At 42.1% G+C, this 21,099-nt stretch overlaps 1 protein-coding gene across 1 annotated transcript in view; it reads right to left on the reverse strand.

Moving 5' to 3' along the window:
• mboat1 (membrane bound O-acyltransferase domain containing 1) overlaps positions 1-17,415 on the reverse strand; it is a 34,492-nt gene extending 17,077 nt beyond the window's left edge. Inside the window, exons 1-6 of the mRNA XM_079836423.1 lie at positions 17,337-17,415; positions 11,658-11,803; positions 7,690-7,767; positions 4,998-5,093; positions 2,523-2,578; positions 2,364-2,418 (exon numbers count right to left, since the gene is read on the reverse strand). Of these exons, the coding sequence (XP_079692549.1) occupies positions 2,364-2,418; positions 2,523-2,578; positions 4,998-5,093; positions 7,690-7,767; positions 11,658-11,803; positions 17,337-17,405 (500 nt within the window). The 5' untranslated portion in view covers positions 17,406-17,415. The remainder of the gene's footprint in view (positions 1-2,363; positions 2,419-2,522; positions 2,579-4,997; positions 5,094-7,689; positions 7,768-11,657; positions 11,804-17,336) is intronic.
• Between the last annotated feature and the right edge of the window lie 3,684 nt (positions 17,416-21,099).

Raw genomic sequence — 21,099 nt, forward strand, 5'->3', positions numbered from 1 at the left:
AATAAATACAATGTACTTACTGTGTTCAAATTGTATTACAAAACACCTTTGCTGATATTGAGGTGGGATATGGGTAGAGTTAGGGACAGGTGTGATGGTGTGGGTAAGTTTAAGGGTAGAGTTAGGGACAGGTGTGATGGTGTGGGTGAGTTTAAGGGTAGAGTTAGGGACAGGTGTGGTGGTGTGGGTCAGTTTAAGGGTAGAGTTAGGGACAGGTGTGGTGGTGTGGGTCAGTTTAAGGGTAGGGTTAGGGACAGGTGTGGTGGTGTGGGTGAGTTTAAGGGTAGAGTTAGGGACAGGTGTGGTGGGATGGGTGAGTTTAAGGGTAGAGTTAGGGACAGGTGTGGTGGTGTGGGTAAGTTTAAGGGTAGAGTTAGGGACAGGTGTGGTGGTGTGGGTGAGTTTAAGGGTAGAGTTAGGGACAGGTGTGGTGGTGTGGGTAAGTTTAAGGGTAGAGTTAGGGACAGGTGTGGTGGTGTGGGTGAGTTTAAGGGTAGGGTTAGGGACAGGTGTGGTGGTGTGGGTGAGTTTAAGGGTAGAGTTAGGGACAGGTGTGGTGGTGTGGGTGAGTTTAAGGGTAGAGTTAGGGACAGGTGTGGTGGGATGGGTGAGTTTAAGGGTAGGGTAAGGGACAGGTGTGGTGGTGTGGGTGAGTTTAAGGGTAGGGTTAGGGACAGGTGTGGTGGTGTGGGTGAGTTTAAGGGTAGAGTTAGGGACAGGTGTGGTGTGTGGGTGAGTTTAAGGGTAGGGTTAGGGACAGGTGTGGTGGTGTGGGTGAGTTTAAGGGTAGAGTTAGGGACAGGTGTGGTGGTGTGGGTGAGTTTAAGGGTAGAGTTAGGGACAGGTGTGGTGGTGTGGGTGAGTTTAAGGGTAAAGTTAGGGACAGGTGTGGTGGTGTGGGTGAGTTTAAGGGTAGGGTTAGGGACAGGTGTGGTGGTGTGGGTGAGTTTAAGGGTAAAGTTAGGGACAGGTGTGGTGGTGTGGGTGAGTTTAAGGGTAGGGTTAGGGACAGGTGTGGTGGTGTGGGTAAGTTTAAGGGTAGAGTTAGGGACAGGTGTGGTGGTGTGAGTAAGTTTAAGGGTAGAGTTAGGGACAGGTGTGGTGGTGTGGGTGAGTTTAAGGGTAGAGTTAGGGACAGGTGTGGTGGTGTGGGTAAGTTTAAGGGTAGAGTTAGGGACAGGTGTGGTGGTGTGGGTAAGTTTAAGGGTAGGGTTAGGGACAGGTGTGGTGGTGTGGGTGAGTTTAAGGGTAGAGTAAGGGACAGGTGTGGTGGTGTGGGTGAGTTTAAGGGTAGAGTTAGGGACAGGTGTGGTGGTGTGGGTAAGTTTAAGGGTAGAGTTAGGGACAGGTGTGGTGGTGTGGGTAAGTTTAAGGGTAGGGTTAGGGACAGGTGTGGTGGTGTGGGTGAGTTTAAGGGTAGAGTAAGGGACAGGTGTGGTGGTGTGGGTGAGTTTAAGGGTAGAGTTAGGGACAGGTGTGATGGTGTGGGTGAGTTTAAGGGTAGAGTTAGGGACAGGTGTGGTGGTGTGGGTGAGTTTAAGGGTAGAGTTAGGGACAGGTGTGGTGGTGTGCGTGAGTTTAAGGGTAGGGTTAGGGACAGGTGTGGTGGTGTGGGTAAGTTTAAGGGTAGAGTTAGGGACAGGTGTGGTGGTGTGGGTAAGTTTAAGGGTAGAGTTAGGGACAGGTGTGGTGGTGTGGGTGAGTTTAAGGGTAGAGTTAGGGACAGGTGTGGTGGGATGGGTGAGTTTAAGGGTAGAGTTAGGGACAGGTGTGGTGGGATGGGTGAGTTTAAGGGTAGGGTTTGGTGTAAGGGAAGTGTCAACTGTGTAATTACTAATGTAACTAAAGAAATTCATTACAGATGTAATTACATGCAGGTATTTTTTAAAATGTAAGTACAATGTAAAAACATGTATGTACACAATAAGTGCATTGTATCAAATGATTAATTAAAATGTTAGTACATAGTAGTTAAGGCCACCTAATATAAAGTGGGTCCAATGTTCCCAGTAAAAGCTTCTGTGTTTACACGGATTAATATATGTTTCTGTCATAAACATGGTCTGAATCTGTGCTGTTATTCCCAAAACAAATGGTTGCACTAGATCTGCTGTCATGTCCAAATAAGCTGTAATCACTGCCCGTGTGCTTCAGCTAAGAGCTGCGCTTTCTTTCCTTTTAATACATTTGTAAACTTTTCACAAATTGTTTTTCACTGTCATTATGGGCTATGGAGTGTAGACTGATGACTTTCGTACGGGACGTTCCACTATCTGCCATGAGTAGACACCAGTACTTGACCATTAGAGCAGATTTTTCCCAGTGAGATGCTGTTGTTACTGCTGAGGATTGAAAAGTCATACTGTAATGCCAGACGCCTCTGGTCGTCTTTAAGGTCCTCTTGCTTTCGACTCATGCCTGAAACACGCAGAAAGACAAGTCATGTTTTCTGAAATCAGCAACTGAATTCTTTTCCAAGATGTCAGAACAAATTCATGAAAACAGCATCAATGCTTTCTCACCGTCATGTACCTGGAAGGCAAGAGTAGTGACCTTCTGTGTTATCATCATCAACGGGCTGAAGACAACACGAGACAAAGTCAGTGAAACGAGTGAAGAAAGACCCCGCATTCATCATGAAGAGAAACAGTGTTAGAATGACTACATCAGCGCAGTAGTTCCTTCAGTTAGTGGACAGACTCGTGTACAGAGGTCACAGCCACACTAATTAATTCCTCATGTCGTCTCAAACCCGTCGACCTTCGTTCATCTTCAGACACAGATGAAGATATTTCTGATGACCCCAGAGCTCTCTGACCCCTCATAGACAGCAGTGTGATGAATCTCTAATCACTTTGTTGGGCTCTTCACGGAGTACAGCACTTCCGAGTTCTACAGCAGAACGCCGGCTCACTATTGGCCGAGCAGGATCACATGATCACATGCATGAGTTGTGGTGCTTACGTGAATCGCGTAGGAGAGTGACACGAAAGAGAAGAGATTGTTGAATAAAGTGGTTATTTGTGTGTGTTTTTAGGCACTAAAGTATTCTCATCTCTTCATCACATTAAGGCTGAACCGCTGGAGTCACATGACTATTCTAACCATGTCTTTACTTCCTTTCTGGACCTTGAAAGTGTTAAAGGAACACGTCGACTTTTTGGGACTTTATCTTATTGACTGTATCCCCCAGAATTACCATTCTCATCTCCGTCTGACACACCCACCGCTAGCCTAGCTTAGGACAAAGACTGGAGGTAAACGGCTCCAGCTAGCCTAGCTTAGCACAAAGACTGGAGGTAAATGGCTCCAGCTAGCCTAGCTTAGCACAAAGACTGGAGGTAAATGGCTCCAGCTAGCCTACTGCTCAATAAGTGACAAAATAACGCCAACATTTTCCAATTTACATGTTGTGATGTGTGTAGTTCCATCGTGTACTAAGACCAACGGAAAATGAGAAGTTGTGGTTTTCTAGGCCGATATGGCAGGAACTATACTCTCATTCCTGCGTAATAATCAAGAGCTGTGAGCCGTTCCATGAGTGCAGCGGCGCAATAATATTACACAGCGCCTGAAAGGCTAACTTCCGTCAACATAACCAACGTGACTTATTGAGCAGTAGGCTAGCTGGAGCCATTAACCTCCAGTCTTTGTGCTAAGCTAGGCTAGCTGGAGCCGTTTACCTCCAGTCTTTGTGCTAAGTTAGGCTAGCTGGAGCCGTTAACCTCCAGTCTTTGTGCTAAGCTAGGCTAGCGGTGGGTGCATCAGACAGAGTTATGGCACGGAGATGAGAATGGTGTGTATGGACTTATCTAACTCTGGGGGAAACGGGGAATAAGATAAAGTCCCAAAAAGTTGGCGTGTTCCTTTAACTACATTGCTGTCTATGGAGGGGTCAGAGAGCTCTGGGGTCATCAGAAATATCTTCATCTGTGTCTGAAGATGAATGAAGGTCTGACGGGTTTGAGACGACATGAGGAATTAATAACAGGATTTACACTTTTGGGTGAACTAACCCTTTAAGGTGAAAGCAGTGAATCAGATGCTGACTCAGTAAGAGCTCTGACCGATTCAGTTCTTCAGTGAAGGAACCCTAACCTAACCCTAACCCTAACCCTAACGCTAACCCTAACCCTAACGTGAGTGAAAACAAACCATTAAAAGAACCGAGTGATTCGTTCATGGATCAACGCACAGGACGAGCACAGCCTGTTTTCTGTCCTCAACATCAAAATCAAACCTGCACCCTTGAATTAGGGCATTACAAACCCCTTCCCTGTGTGCTCTCAGTCTGCGGAGAAGGACATCTCTAGAGGAAACTAAGATAATCCAGCGTCTTAGACATTTAAAAAAATGATATTGCTAAGTATCTGCATTGATTTATGTTGTTAGATTCTTCAAGCTGTAAATGTGATGCAGGTCTTTGTGTTTGTCAGCCTCAGCAGAGGAACGGCTAATGCAGAGATACAAGTAGTCTGGGACTTTTTTACCGATACTTGTCAAGTACACAAAATAGCAATTCAAACATTTTAATAGAAGCCTCTGATGATTGATGTAAGCGTTCATCAGTCAGTGTGAAGCGGAGAGGAGAGAGAGAGACTTTATGCTGCTCATACAGGGCAGTTCTGTTTTCGGTTTACATTTCATTCTGTCATTAAAATGACGTTGAACGTTCCTGCCTCCTCCTTATCAACACGAGGGATTTGTTACAATTACATTTAAAGGGAAGAAAGAGACGTGAGCGGGACATTGACAGCCGTGTTATCTCTCCTCCTGTTTATCTAAGGGTGTGTACAGAAACCTCAGCGAAGGAAGACTGACTAAACTGGTAGATAAGAGAGTCAAGCCTCGGGGAGTGGCCACATCACACAAACCACAGCATTTGAGTGTATAACGCTGCTTCATATTCTCTGAGTTAACAGGTGAGAGCAGTCAGACTGCAGAAGAGTTAAAGGACTTCATGATCAAAATGACACAACAAATATAATAAAACTCACCCTGAGAAATCTGTGGACAGGACGCCATAGTCGAACATGAAGGCCCTGCTCACTTGGCAAAGCGTGAGGTATCCGAGCGAGGCGATCAGAGTATATCTGTAATGAGAACACACATAAACTCTTCTGAAGCCAATCACGTTGACAGGAAGAAAACAAACATATAATGTAGCGACGGCAGGTTTAGGGAAAATAGCGCAGTAAAAGTACCGATACAGCACTTACAATATACTCAAGTAAAAGTAGAAATACACTGCTTTTAAACCACTTAATAAAGTACAATTCCTGAGAAAAACTACTCAATTACAGTAACGAGAGTATTTATAATTCGTGACCTTACACCTCTGGAGAAAGCTGAGCGTATAGACTTACACCAATAGCACAGTTGTGACCATTTTAATATCTTAATTAGAGATGTGGAGCCAATCTCAGGGCCCATTAGGCATTTTTTCAGTAAATCCAGAGAAACTACCAATTTTGCAGCTATATACACCGATCAGGCATAACATTATGATCTAATATTGTGACCCGTCAAGGCATGGACTCCTCTAGACCCCTGAAGGTGTGCTGTGGTATCTGGCACCAAGATGTTAGCAGCAGATCTTTTAAGTCCTGTAAGTTGCGAGGTGGGACCTCCATGGATGGACTTGTTTGTTCAGCACATCCCACAGATGCTCGATTGGATTGAGATCTGGGGAATTTGTTCTCCACTGGTCCTTCATGACCCTGTGGCCGGTTCTCCACTGGTCCTTCATGACCCTGTGGCCGGTTCTCCACTGGTCCTCCATGACCCTGTGGCCGGTTCTCCACTGGTCCTCCATGACCCTGTGGCCGGTTCTCAACTGGTCCTCCATGACCCTGTGGCCAGTTCTCCACTGGTCCTTCATGACCCTGTGGCCGGTTCTCCACTGGTCCTTCATGACCCTGTGGCCGGTTCTCCACTGGTCCTTCATGACCCTGTGGCCGGTTCTCCACTGGTCCTTCATGACCCTGTGGCCGGTTCTCCACTGGTCCTCATGACCCTGTGGCCGGTTCTCCACTGGTCCTCCATGACCCTGTGGCCGGTTCTCCACTGGTCCTCCATGACCCTGTGGCCGGTTCTCCACTGGTCCTCCATGACCCTGTGGCCGGTTCTCCACTGGTCCTCCATGACCCTGTGGCCGGTTCTCCACTGGTCCTTCATGACCCTGTGGCTGGTTCTCAACTGGTCCTCCATGACCCTGTGGCCGGTTCTCCACTGGTCCTTCATGAGCCTGTGGCCGGTTCTCCACTGGTCCTCCATGACCCTGTGGCCAGTTCTCCACTGGTCCTTCATGACCCTGTGGCCGGTTCTCCACTGGTCCTTCATGACCCTGTGGCCGGTTCTCCACTGGTCCTTCATGACCCTGTGGCCGGTTCTCCACTGGTCCTTCATGACCCTGTGGCCGGTTCTCCACTGGTCCTCATGACCCTGTGGCCGGTTCTCCACTGGTCCTCCATGACCCTGTGGCCGGTTCTCCACTGGTCCTCCATGACCCTGTGGCCGGTTCTCCACTGGTCCTCCATGACCCTGTGGCCGGTTCTCCACTGGTCCTCCATGACCCTGTGGCCGGTTCTCCACTGGTCCTTCATGACCCTGTGGCTGGTTCTCAACTGGTCCTCCATGACCCTGTGGCCGGTTCTCCACTGGTCCTTCATGAGCCTGTGGCCGGTTCTCCACTGGTCCTCCATGACCCTGTGGCCGGTTCTCCACTGGTCCTCATGACCCTGTGGCCGGTTCTCCACTGGTCCTCATGACCCTGTGGCCGGTTCTCCACTGGTCCTTCATGACCCTGTGGCCGGTTCTCCACTGGTCCTTCCTCTGAGCACTTCTGATAGAGACTGGCCACTGCAGACCGGGAACAGCCCACAAGAGCTGCAGTTTTGGAGATGCTCTGACCCAGTCCTCTAGCCGTCACAATCTGGCCCTTGTCAAACGCGCTCAAATCCTTACACTTGCCCATTTTTCCTGCTTAACACATCAACTCTGAGAACAAAATTTTCACTTGCTGCCTAATATATCCCACCCACTAACAGGAGCTTATCAGTGTTACTCACTTCACCTGGTCATAATGTAACGTCTCTGAATACACTGGATTGATTTTATTAACTTTGATGTACTTGACATTGCAACAAGCACTAGAGGAAAAACAAGTATCTGATCGGGACTCGGTATCGGCAGATTCTCAATATTCAGTGACTCGGGTCAGACCAGGACACGAATAATGGGATTATGGTCGTAACCCTGAACGTGGCGGTCAGCACAGGTCACTCACGGATGAGATTTCCACTGCGTATTGTACAAACAAATATAAAAACATAAGATAAATACAAATACAATGTTTAAATCTAATCTTATTATTTAACAGTGGGTTGAAAGAAGACCAAGTGAAAGTTTAAGCAAGGCACTTGTACATGCATCTTTTTTTAAGCACATGAGTGAAAATGTCCAAGAGTTCTGCAATATTTGAAAAATACTAAATCATATTTGAGAGCTAAAATGCTATGGTAGTAATGCCATCTTGTGTAATCACTTATAAAATACAATATAAAAATATATTTAAAATTATTAATTTATTCTAAAGAAAATCTATTTAAATAATCATATGTGGTTTCAGTTTTTGTGGTTTTTCCCTTAATAATTGAGACCTGAGGCAGAAACAGAGACGCTGCTCACCTGTGGAGATTGTGGACACTGGCTGTGATCAAGATCCCATAACAAGCCAAGACCAGCACGAACACATGCAGAGCGAACCTGCCACAGAGACAACACACCTCTGATCAGAGACACACCATTCACTTCAGAAACACACAAGTGCAGACAGACAGATTTTTTTTTTAACTCATTCAGTAAATGCATAAGATAAGGTGCAATCAGTCGGACGTATAGTGGCACAGCTCATTCAGTAAATGCACAGCTAAACAGATGTGTTTTTAGTCTGGATTTGAAAGTGGCTACTGTTGGAGCACATCTGATCTCTTCAGGAAGCTGGTTCCAGCTACGGTTGGCATAATAACTAAAAGCAGACTCTCCTTGCTTTGAGTGAACCCTTGGTATTTCTAACTGACTTACATTTACATTTACATTTACATTCAGTCATTTAGCAGACGCTTTTATCCAAAGCGACTTACAAATGAGAGCAATAGAAGCAACTAGAACAGTCAAGGGCAACAGTATGCAATTTTCTTTTTCTTTTTTTTTAAATAAATAAATTAGACAGACAGAAAATGAATAGAATGATAAGTGCTATTCTTGACTGGTCAGGGGCTGCTGGAAGAGATGTGTCTTTAGATGTTTTTTGAAAAGGGCTACCGACTCGGCCGCATGAATTGAGATAGGCAGGTCATTCCACCAGGTGGGAACGGTCCAGGAAAAGGTCTGTGAGAGCGATTTGATGCCTCTCTGGTATGGCACCACAAGGCGTCGTTCACTGGCAGAACGTAAGTTCCTGGAGGGTGTGTAAGTCTGAACAAGCGAGTTTAGGTATATTGGTGCAGAGCCAGTGGATGTTTTGAAGGCGAGCACCAGTGCCTTGAATTTGATGCGAGCAGCTATTGGCAGCCAGTGCAGACTGATGAAGAGAGGGATGAAGAGACTGATGAAGAGACTGATGAAGAGACTGATGAAGAGACTGATGAAGAGACTGATGAAGAGAGGCGTGACGTGCGCTCTCTTCGGCTCACTAAAGACCACCCTCGCCGCTGCATTCTGGATCAGTTGCAAGGGTTTGATAGTGCATGCCGGAAGGCCTGCTAGAAGAGCATTACAGTAGTCCAGTCTGGAGAGAACAAGAGCTTGGACCAGTAGTTGTGTGGCATGCTCTGATAGGAAGGCTCTAATCTTCCTAATGTTGTATAACGCAAATCTGCAGGACCGGGTTGTTGCAGTGATGTGGTCAGTGAATTTTAGCTTATCATCAATCACAACCCCAAGGTTCCTGGCTGTCCTGGACGGAGTTATGGTTGATGATCCTAGCTGAATGGAGAGATTGTGATGAAGTGCTGGGTTGGCTGAGACCACAAGCAGTTCTGTCTTTGCAAGGTTGAGTTGCAGGTGATGTTCCTTCATCCAGGCAGAAATGTCTGTTAGGCAGGCAGCGATACGAACACCAACCGATGGACCATCAGGTTGAAATGAGAAATAGAGTTGAGTGTCGTCGGCATAGCAGTGATAGGAAAAGCCATGTTTCTGAATGACAGATCCCAAGGATGACATGTAGATGGAGAAGAGAAGAGAAGAGAAGAGAAGAGAAGAGAAGAGAAGAGAAGAGACTTGATCCTGATGATCTGAGTGATCTGTTGGGTTTGTATTTAATCAGCATATCTGCAATGTATTGAGGTCCTAGGCCAGTGAGTGATTTATATACAAGTAATAGTACTTTAAAATCGATCCTAAATGTAACTGGAAGCCAGTGTAAAGATCTGAGGACTGGTGTGATATGGTCATATTTTCTGGTTCTGCTCAGCGTTCTGTATGAGCTGTAGCTGTCTAATGGTCTTTTTGGGAAGGCCAGTGAGAAGACCATTACAATACCCTACTGGTGATAAAAGCATGAACAAGTTTCTCTAAGTCTTGCCTGGAAACAAAGCATCTAATTCTGGATATATGTTTGAGATGATAGTAAGCGGATTTAGTTATTGCTTTGACATGACGACTGAAACTCAGGTCTGACTCTAAAATAATAAAAGATTCCTGACTTGATTTTTTGATTTCAGGCCTTTAGCCTCAAGATATGCGTTCACCTTCAGAATTTCATCTTTGTTTCCAAAAATTGTGATTTCAGTTTTTTCTTTGTTTAACTAAAGAAAGTTTTGGCACATCCAACTGTTAACTTCATCAATGTATTTACATAGAGAGTCAATGGGGCTGTAGTCATTAGGTGATAGGGCTAAGTAGATCTGGGTGTCGTCAGCATAGCTGTGCTAAGCCATTTTGTTATTTTTCATTATTTGGCTCAGTGGCAGCATATACAGGTTGAATAGGAGTGGTGCAAGAATTGACCCTTGTGGGACTCCGCATGTCATGGATGTCCACTCAGACTTATGGTCACCTATACTCACATAATAGCCTCTCCCTTCTAAGTATGACCTGAACCATTTGAGGACCATTCCAGAAAGCCCAACCCAATTTTCTAGCCTGTCAAGAAGTATTTTGTGGTCAACAGTGTCGAATGCAGCACTGAGGTCGAGTAGCACCAGAATTGATGTTTTGCCTGTATCTGTATTGAGGCGAATATCATTTATTATCTTTATGAGCGCCGTCTCTGTGACGCGGGCGGAAACCAGATTGAAAATTGTCAAAGTATCCTTTTGAGTTCAAGAATTTGTTCAGCTGACTGAAAACAACTTTTTCAATGATCTTGCCTATGAAGGGGAGATTTGAGATTGGTCTGTAGTTGCTAAATATGCAGTTATCCAGATTTCTCTTTTTCAGGAGAGGCTTTACTACTGAGGTTTTAAGGGAGTTTGGAAAAGTCCCAGAAAGAAGTGAGGAGTTTACCACTTCTAGGAGATCTGCTTCTAAACAGTTAAACACACTTTTGAAGAAAGAAGTGGGGAGTGTGTCAAGAGCGCAGGTTGGTGTTTTTAACATTTTAACTAAAATTTTACCATCAATTGCTTCAAAATCAGTCATAGTAACTTTCTGAGGTTGTGGTCTGATCTGACTCACCCCAGAGAAACTCAAGGATGTGCTGATCGCATTTCTGATATTATTGATTTTCTCAGAGAAGAAGAAAGCAAACTCACTACATTTGCTGTCTGAGGGCATTTCACTGGGAATGTGACAGACAGACAGACAGATGGAGAGACAGACAGACAGACGGACAGACAGACAGACAGACAGACAGACATGGAGAGACAGACAGACAGACGGACAGACAGACAGACAGACAGATGGAGAGACAGACAGACAGACAGACGGACAGACAGACAGACAGACAGACAGACAGACATGGAGAGACACACAGACAGACGGACAGACAGACAGATGGAGAGACAGACAGACAGACAGATGGAGAGACAGACAGACAGATGGACAGACAGACAGACAGACAGACAGATAGAGAGACAGACAGACAGACAGACAGACAGATAGATAGATAGATAGATAGATAGATAGATAGATAGATAGATAGATAGATAGATAGATAGATAGATAGATAGATAGATAGATAGATAGATAGATAGATAGATAGATAAATAGATAGACAGACAGACAGACAGACAGACAGACAGACAGACAGACAGACAGACAGACAGACGGACAGACAGACAGACAGACAGACAGACAGAGAGACAGACAGACAGATAGGGCTGGTCTGAATATCTGAAACGAGTTTGGTGGCTGTAGCTTTATATATTTGGCTTTTTCTAGATGATTGATCTAGTGTAAATGGGAAAACCAATACAGAAGGCTGGCTATACAAACATGTAAAAGTTCATACAGCAACTGATCCTTCAGTACCATGATATGAAAGTACTATGGTATTACCATCTCATGCCATTACTATATCATACACACAATACGGTTAGTACTTTTTGTAAGGGTTTAACATTTAAAAATGAAATGAGCATGCAAACAAGGTAAACTGCAAAGCATGTCATAAAACGATAAAGTTTCCAACAGAAGAGGTGTCTCCTTACCAGCCAAAGCAAAAGATGACGATTGAAGATCCAAAGAGGGCAGCGACAGCATGTCGAACCTCAGCAGTGACGCGCTGCGGGCTGAGGAAGAGACGGAACCAGCAAGCAACAGCTAGCGCAAACACCTGGCAGGCAATGAAATTCACCTGAAGAAGTGAGAAACACAGCTCTAAATGTTTCATATGCAATAAAACACAGTACGTTTGTTTTCTTTGTATATGCTGCCCTTATGTTGTATTCATAATAAGCACAGTCCAATAACCAATACTAACCAACAGTGCTGAACCAGCATAACCAATACTAACCAACAGTGCTGAACCAGCATAACCAATACTAACCAACAGTGCTGAACCAGCATAACCAATACTAACCAATAGTGCTGAACCAGCATAACCAATACTAACCAACAGTGCTGAACCAGCATAACCAATACTAACCAACAGTTCTGAACCAGTCTAACCAATACAAACCAACAGTGCTGAACCAGCATAACCGCATAACCAATAATAAACAACAGTGCTGAACCAGCATAACCAATACTAACCAACAGTGCTGAACCAGCATAACCAATACTAACCAATAGTGCTGAACCAGCATAACCAATACTAACCAATACTAACCAACAGTGCTGAACCAGCATAACCGCATAACCAATACTAAAACAACAGTGTTGAACCAGCATAACCAATACTAACCAACAGATCTGAACCAGTCTAACCAATACAAACCAACAGTGCTGAACCAGCATAACCGCATAACCAATACTAAACAACAGTGCTGAACCAGCATAACCAATACTAACCAATAGTGCTGAACCAGTCTAACCAATGCTAACCAACAGTGCTGAACCAGCATAACCAATACTAACTAACAGTGCTGAACCAGCATAACCAAGACTAACCAATAGTGCTGAACCAGCATAACAAATACTAACCAACAGTGCTGAACCAGCATAACCAATACTAACCAGTAGTGCTGAACCAGCATAACCAATACTAACCAACAGTGCTGAACCAGCATAACCAATACTAACCAACAGTGCCGAACCAGCCTAACCAATACTAACCAATAGTGCTGAACCAGCATAACCAATACTAACCAACAGTGCTGAACCAGTCTAACCAATACTAACCAATAGTGCTGAACCAGCATAACCTATACTAACCAACAGTGCTGAACCAGCATTACCAATTCTAACCAACAGTGCTGAACCAGCATAACCAATACTAACAAATAGTGCTGAACCAGCATAACCAATACTAACCAATAGTGTTGAACCAGCATAGCCAATTCTAACCAATAGTGCTGAACTAGTCTAACCAATACTAAACAATAGTGCTGAACCAGCATACGGTAACCTATACTAACCAATAGTGCTGAACCGGCATAACCAATACTAACCAACAGTGCTGAACCAGTATAACCAATACGAACCAACAGTGCTGAACCAGCATAACCAATACTAACCAATAGTGCTGAACCAGCATAACCAATACTAACCAACAGTGCTGAACCAGCATAACCAATACTAACCAACAGTTCTGAACCAGTCTAACCAATACAAACCAACAGTGCTGAACCAGCATAACCGCATAACCAATACTAAACAACAGTGCTGAACCAGCATAACCAATACTAACCAACAGTGCTGAACCAGCATAACCAATACTAACCAATAGTGCTGAACCAGCATAACCAATACTAACCAATACTAACCAACAGTGCTGAACCAGCATAACCGCATAACCAATACTAAAACAACAGTGTTGAACCAGCATAACCAATACTAACCAACAGTTCTGAACCAGTCTAACCAATACAAACCAACAGTGCTGAACCAGCATAACCGCATAACCAATACTAAACAACAGTGCTGAACCAGTCTAACAATACTAACCAACAGTGCTGAACCAGCATAACCAATACTAACCAATAGTGCTGAACCAGTCTAACCAATGCTAACCAACAGTGCTGAACCAGCATAACCAATACTAACTAGCAGTGCTGAACCAGCATAACCAAGACTAACCAATAGTGCTGAACCAGCATAACAAATACTAACCAACAGTGCTGAACCAGCATAACCAATACTAACCAGTAGTGCTGAACCAGCATAACCAATACTAACCAACAGTGCTGAACCAGCATAACCAATACTAACCAACAGTGCCGAACCAGCATAACCAATACTAACCAACAGTGCTGAACCAGCATAACCAATACTAACCAACAGTGCCGAACCAGCCTAACCAATACTAACCAATAGTGCTGAACCAGCATAACCAATACTAACCAACAGTGCTGAACCAGTCTAACCAATACTAACCAATAGTGCTGAACCAGCATAACCTATACTAACCAACAATGCTGAACCAGCATTACCAATACTAACCAACAGTGCCGAACCAGCATAACCAATACTAACCAATAGTGCTGAACCAGCATAACCAATACTAACCAATAGTGTTGAACCAGCATAGCCAATTCTAACCAATAGTGCTGAACTAGTCTAACCAATACTAAACAATAGTGCTGAACCAGCATACGGTAACCTATACTAACCAATAGTGCTGAACCGGCATAACCAATACTAACCAATAGTGCTGAACCAGCATAACCAATACTAACCAATAGTGTTGAACCAGCATAGCCAATTCTAACCAATAGTGCTGAACTAGTCTAACAAATACTAACCAACAGTGCTGAACCAGCATAACCAATACTAACCAACAGTGCTGAACCAGCATAACAAATACTAACCAATAGTGCTGAACCAGCATAACCAATACTAACCAACAGTGCTGAACCAGTCTAACCAATACTAACCAACAGTGCTGAACCAGCCTAACCAATACTGACCAATAGTGCTGGACCAGCCTAACCAATACTAACCAACAGTGCTGAACCAGCATAACCAATACTAACCAATACTAACCAATAGTGCTGAACCAGCATAACCAATACTTACCAATAGTGCTGAACCAGCATTACCAATACTAACCAACAGTGCTGAACCAGCATTACCAATACTAACCAACAGTGCTGAACCAGCATTACCAATACTAACCAATAGTGCTGAACCAGCATTACCAATACTAACCAACAGTGCTGAACCAGCATTACCAATACAAACCAATAGTGCTGAACCAGCATTACCAATACTAACCAATAGTGCTGAACCAGCATTACCAATACTTACCAACATTGCTGAACCAGCATAGCCAATTCTAACCAATAGTGCTGAACTAGTCTAACCAATACTAAACAATAGTGCTGAACCAGCATACGGTAACCTATACTAACCAATAGTGCTGAACCAGCATAACCAATACTAACCAATAGTGCTGAACCAGCATAACCAATACTAACCAATAGTGTTGAACCAGCATAGCCAATTCTAACCAATAGTGCTGAACTAGTCTAACCAATACTAACCAACAGTGCTGAACCAGCATAACCAATACTAACCAACAGTGCTGAACCAGCATAGTACAGTCAGTGCTTGGACCCCTAATAATCAAACAAGGACGTACAGCGATTCATTAAAGCTCCAGTTAGGGTTAGTTAGGCTGGGTTAGTACCGTAACCAGCATACGGTAACCTATACTAACCAATAGTGCTGAACCAGCATAACCAATACTAACCAATAGTGCTGAACCAGCATAACCAATACTAACCAATAGTGCTGAACCAGCATAACAAATACTAACCAACAAGTTCAAGTTCAATTTTATTTGTATAGCACATTTCCAGCAGCCCCCAGGCTGACCAAAGTGCTTTACAGAAGAGCAAGAATATCACACATACAGAAAAATAAAAATAAATAAACCACATAAAAATATAAAAACCACCTATAAAAAAGTTTAACATATCACCATAATCAGTACACTAAGGAAAATAAAAAAGTTTTTAGCAGGGACTTGAAAATAGACAAGGAAGGGGCCAGCCTAATCTCTAAAGGCAGGGTATTCCAAAGTCGTGGCCCTGCCACCGCAAATGCACGCTCACCTCTACGCTTTAGTCTAGCGCGAGGAACGACCAACAAAGCCTGATCACAAGAACGGAGGCTTCTGCGTGGAGTAGAGGAGTGAAGGAGTTCAGATAAATAGACAGGAGCTTTGTTATGTAGGGATTTATACACGAAGAGTAGAATTTTGAAGTCTATTCTCTGACAAATCGGCAACCAGTGAAGGGATCTAAGAATCGGAGTGATGTGATCATGTTTACGACACTTTGAAAGCAGTCTGGCAGCAGCATTTTGGACAAGCTGAAGTCGCGCAATTTGAGATTTAGATATAGCGCAATATAGGGAATTGCAATAATCTAAACGCGACGTAACAAACACATGAACAGCCATTTCGAGTGTTTTTGGGGAGAGAAAGTTTTTAATTTTTGACAGTAGACGAAGCTGATAAAAACTGGACTACTAACCAATAGTGCTGAACCAGCATAACCAATACTAACCAACAGTGCTGAACCAGCCTAACCAATACTAACCAACAGTGCTGAACCAGTCTAACCAATTCTAACCAATAGTGCTGAACTAGTCTAACCAATACTAACCAACAGTGCTGAACCAGCATAACCAATACTAACCAACAGTGCTGAACCAGTCTAACCAATACTAACCAATAGTGCTGAACCAGCCTAACTAACCCTAACCGGAGCTTTAATGAATCGCTGTATGTCCTTGTTTGATTATTAGGGGTCCAAGCACTGACTGTACCAGCACTGTTTGTTTTAGGTTGTGATTTTCTTCTTCTCTCCTGAGCACCGATGGTGTGAGGACTTTATTGGAATTGCTCGTCTATTCTTCTTCTGAGGGCCTAAACATGCTTTAAAACTCATGAAACTTTTCAACACGTCAGAAGTGGCGAACATTTACGTCTGCTATGAGTTAACATTTACACACATACAATAAGTCTCAATAAAATGTGTTTTTCTCATTTTATACCATTTTCTTTGATTGGATATTTGTGATTTTGGCATGTCCCAGAGCGTGCTCAGCTAACTTCAGTGAGTGTAAAAAATGCTTAAATTACATAAAATTAAAATACTTAATTAAGTTGAGAGATATGATAGTGTATTTCTGTCCAATTAAATAGTATTTATCTCTTTTAATATAGTACACAGGATGATATTTCCATTTAAAGAGACTAATAAACAGTCATGTAACATTTGATATCTGAATTGTCTGTTTTCGATCTGTTATTGTACGGCACATTGGTCAACAGTCTGAGGTTTTAATAGCGCTGGATAAATGAATGAAATCTGTCAAGTCTGGTGTTTAAAACATTATAAGTTGTATGCTGTACATTGTTTTCAAAGCAGATTTACAGAAAAATATTGCAGTATAATGTGAAATTCAATAGGTCATCATTGAGCAGTTCTATTGAAAGTTTCATATTTAAATTATGCTTCAACATGTTCGTAATTTTCTCCTCAGCAAGCCGGACAAAGGCGAGCGTTGCTAACGAAAGACTCCAGAATGTGTTAGTACTGGAGAGAGAAAGAAAACTCGAGAAACCAGTTCTCCTATACAGTCTTGTGCTGAGTTAACCAGAGCAATATTCCTGAAGTTTCAGAGGGTCAGACCCACAGCACTCTTAAAGATCACCACAGCCCAAACCTGATCTTAAAGATCACCACAGCCCAAACCTGAGGTGTTCTGAGGCTTACCTGATCCAGAGGCACGCCGACCCGCTCGCTGACCGGACTCAACCAGGTGCACCCAGTGGTTTTATCCATTCTGCATGGTGTGTGTGTGTGTGTGTGTGTGTGTGTGTGTGTGTGTGTGTGTGTGTGTCCCGGTATCACCTCACGAACATCATCCTCACGGGTGAGAGTGTCAGAAGTCCAGCATGATGAACACACGAGCGGGAGAACCGAGGACTGAAGTGAAGGCGCGGGGCTGTGGAGCTGTCAGTCAGCTGGGCGTGTGTGTGTGTGTGTGTGTGTGTGTGTGTGTGTGTGTGTGTGTGTGTGTGTGTGAATCTCGCATTACACAACAGGCTCGTTTGAGATGCACTGAAGCAGGCGAGACTGAATGTAGTGAATGCGCGAGTCCAGGCGAGATCGTGTGATTCACACTCCGGCGCGTTACTGAAACACACAATCTAAATGATGATGCTTTTATTAAAACATAATAATAATGATGATGATTAAGACACACAGTTTAGCTACCGCGGATATTTCACACGGGTCAGCTGTAACACACACGCTTTAACACTTAACACACACGCCAGCATGACCACACTTATTTACTCGTTGCCATATCAACATCATTCAGAGGAAAACATGCGCCAACATTAAAACATCTTTGGAAGATATCAACATTTATTTATTTAACCGTAGCAAAATAACATTTCTTACTTGTGTTTATTTAAACTAGACACATGTGATATGATTGTAATTCTGTAAGAGTTGAGATGAGCTGATCTGAGAGCAGAAGACTGGAGTACTCCCAGTGGAGCAGGGGCATGTTGTCACACTGAGCCCCGATTACAACTATCATATTATATTCTATACTTTATGAATTATATTGAGAAACCATGAGATAAAGACTGAGAGGCAATGTTCAGGAGTTATTCATTATCATGATGTTTTGAACTATGATTTATATCTGTGTTTTGAGTGTTTGTTGTCAAACAAAAAAAAAGTTTATTTTTAATGATTAAATAATGCCATTATTTTATATAAAAAGTTAATAATTGTATTTTATTGACAAGATGTTTTAGTTTGTCTTGTATATTTGTTTGATTATATCAGGTAACACTTTAATCTGTCATGTGGTCGTGTTACTCCACCTATGGGGCATATTGTCACATCTCACTTCCATTCTTTCGGGGTAAATCAAGAAATAATAATATATTAATACTATATTAAAGAGACACAACCACATAATTGTACTAGACGTGTGGGAAATTAATGTGGGAAAAAATAAATACTCCCCGAGTGGATTTACACAAACTGAGACAGTCAGAGAGCGTTAGGTTCACTGTAAAGATTTCAGGTCTCCAATTTAAAATTTTCTAGAAATTGAATTCAATAAATTTAATTTCTGTGAATTGATACAATTTGATTCACAGATATTCAATTTGGCCAACTAAAACATTTAGATATAGAACATGTAATATTGGAGACCTGAAATTGTTTACAGTGTTGTGCCTGCTCTCCCTATACTTATAATGTTATAAAGTATATTTGTAAGTATACGTTATTTAGTAGGTATACTAATATCAATGTGTACTAGTAGTAAACTTGTAAGTGTATTGTTTCAATACTGCTTGGGACTAAATTGTCCCACTTTTAGTGTATAAATCTACACATTTAAGTGTAAATTTTTAGTGCACAACTACATTTCTCTTTCGTCCTGCATCTGTACTACAAGTGAACTTATACGTATATTAGAACTTTACTATTTTAATATAAGTAGTACATATTTTAGTTTATGAAAGTACACTTTGAAGTGCACTCTCAGTAGTGTATACTGGAAGTATACTTGTAAGTTTTCTTTAAGTGAACATAACATCATACTTCTGGTTTACTATATATATATTATTTTTGCACTTTAAGTATTCTACTATGTTCTTATATAGGTATAATTATATGAAATACCTTTAACTATTTCCATTGTAAAAACATTTTATTGTAGCTTCATCCTTTTATCAACACTTGAATGTGGGTAAGTTTCATTAAAAAAAGCACCATTTTAAACAAAATAGCATTTTAGTCAAAGACTTCATCAGATTGAGAGCGATGATCAAACGCAGATGAGTCCATCAACACCTCACACTCGTTTCCTCTTCATGGGTTCATCCTCTCATTCAGCCACATCAGGCCGTTGCGATCTACGTGCTGTTTAATGTTTGATGATGGCATTATTCTACATGTGGTGATCTTCTATCACTTGTTTCTGCTTCTTCTTCTCCTGTGTTTTGTTCTGGAGATTCTGTGCTAGAGGATGTGTCATAGCGTCCCCTACCGTATAACAGTGAACACACGCATAGCTGGACAATTCAGTCATTAGTGTGGAAAGAGTGAAGTAGATTTGTAGTAAATTCCCATGTACACTACCAGTGGAGTAGCCTACACACACATTCAGATGATCATCGTTAGGAACATGTATGTTTGCATTATAAATCTATCTTCAAATCTATTTCCAAATATTGTAAGTTTATAACCTCCTGGGACCCAGGAATAGACTTTTGTCCCCTGTAGTGGTCATTATATTTGAGTGAATGTCTCTGACATCACACATGTCCCATGTCTCAGTCTGGATGTCCTGTAAAGAGCACATTCGGGGCTTTGCAGAGATACCACATGTTTGGAGGTTTCACCAGGACTACAACTTCTTCTTGCTCTTTAAAAACGGCTGACATTAATGTTTAGCACTCTTAAGGAAATATGATCATATTTTGTAATTATAATTTAAATCGGATAAATTTTCAGAAGGTTTGTTATAAATCAACATCTCAGGAAAATGTTATGGGGTTTCTAATCAAAATATGACTTTCTGTTCCAGAACAGGGCATTGATTTCATAAACGTCCAGTGTAGAGACGCCAGGACTAAATCATGATTATCCGGCATTCTGGAGACATAACAAGTGAATAGGGGAAGAAATTACATATCAATATTCCTATGAAATATTAGATATTATTATGAAAATGTTGCCAATTATTCCTCCCATTATTACACTTATATTTTCATTACATGTTGCACCAAGAACACATTAATATGCAAATTAGATGCAGTGTATGGATACATTGAATTGAATGGGAAAATCCAAGTATGGCCATTTTACACACACATTGCATAAAGTAAAATGGTATATCAATTCATTCCGTTATATCTTTCATAACATAGTTCAGAATCATCTTTAAACAATGTTTGTTTAAAAAAAAATCCTGAAACTTAAAAATTTATTGGTGAATTAAAAACAAATCCCATTGTTTTTGCCTATACATGCAATTTCATGTCATTTTATTTTTTAAACAACTCAGTCCTGGGGCACGTTCAAGCTCAAACCGGTGCGCAACGTTTTTCTACGGTTTCCGGTTGGACGTCATGTTTCCTGGAAACGGTGTGCAACAGGTCTGAGATGCGTTTTATCTCGTTTGGTGGGTGTGTCAAAAATGTCAGCCCAATTAGCAGCAACATATATATAAAACACGCGGTATTAAAGAGACACACAAGTAAAGTTGTTTACAAATGTGTCCGCTGCAGCTCAGTATACGCAACAATTGAAGATATTAGAAGACATGATTGTCGTAAAAAAAAATGATACAGTATATATATATCAACATGATGATGTATTTATTTATATTTTTAGCTTCATTGCAAGGCAAATTTCATATATGGTAATTAAGTGCTTTACATAAAAATGAGAAAGAAAATACAAGCTATTAGAAAAGTAAGAATTAAAAATAAAATAAAATTAG

This window comes from Gobio gobio, assembly GCF_949357685.1.
Source record: "Gobio gobio genome assembly, chromosome: 15".
Lineage (NCBI taxonomy): Eukaryota > Metazoa > Chordata > Actinopteri > Cypriniformes > Gobionidae > Gobio > Gobio gobio.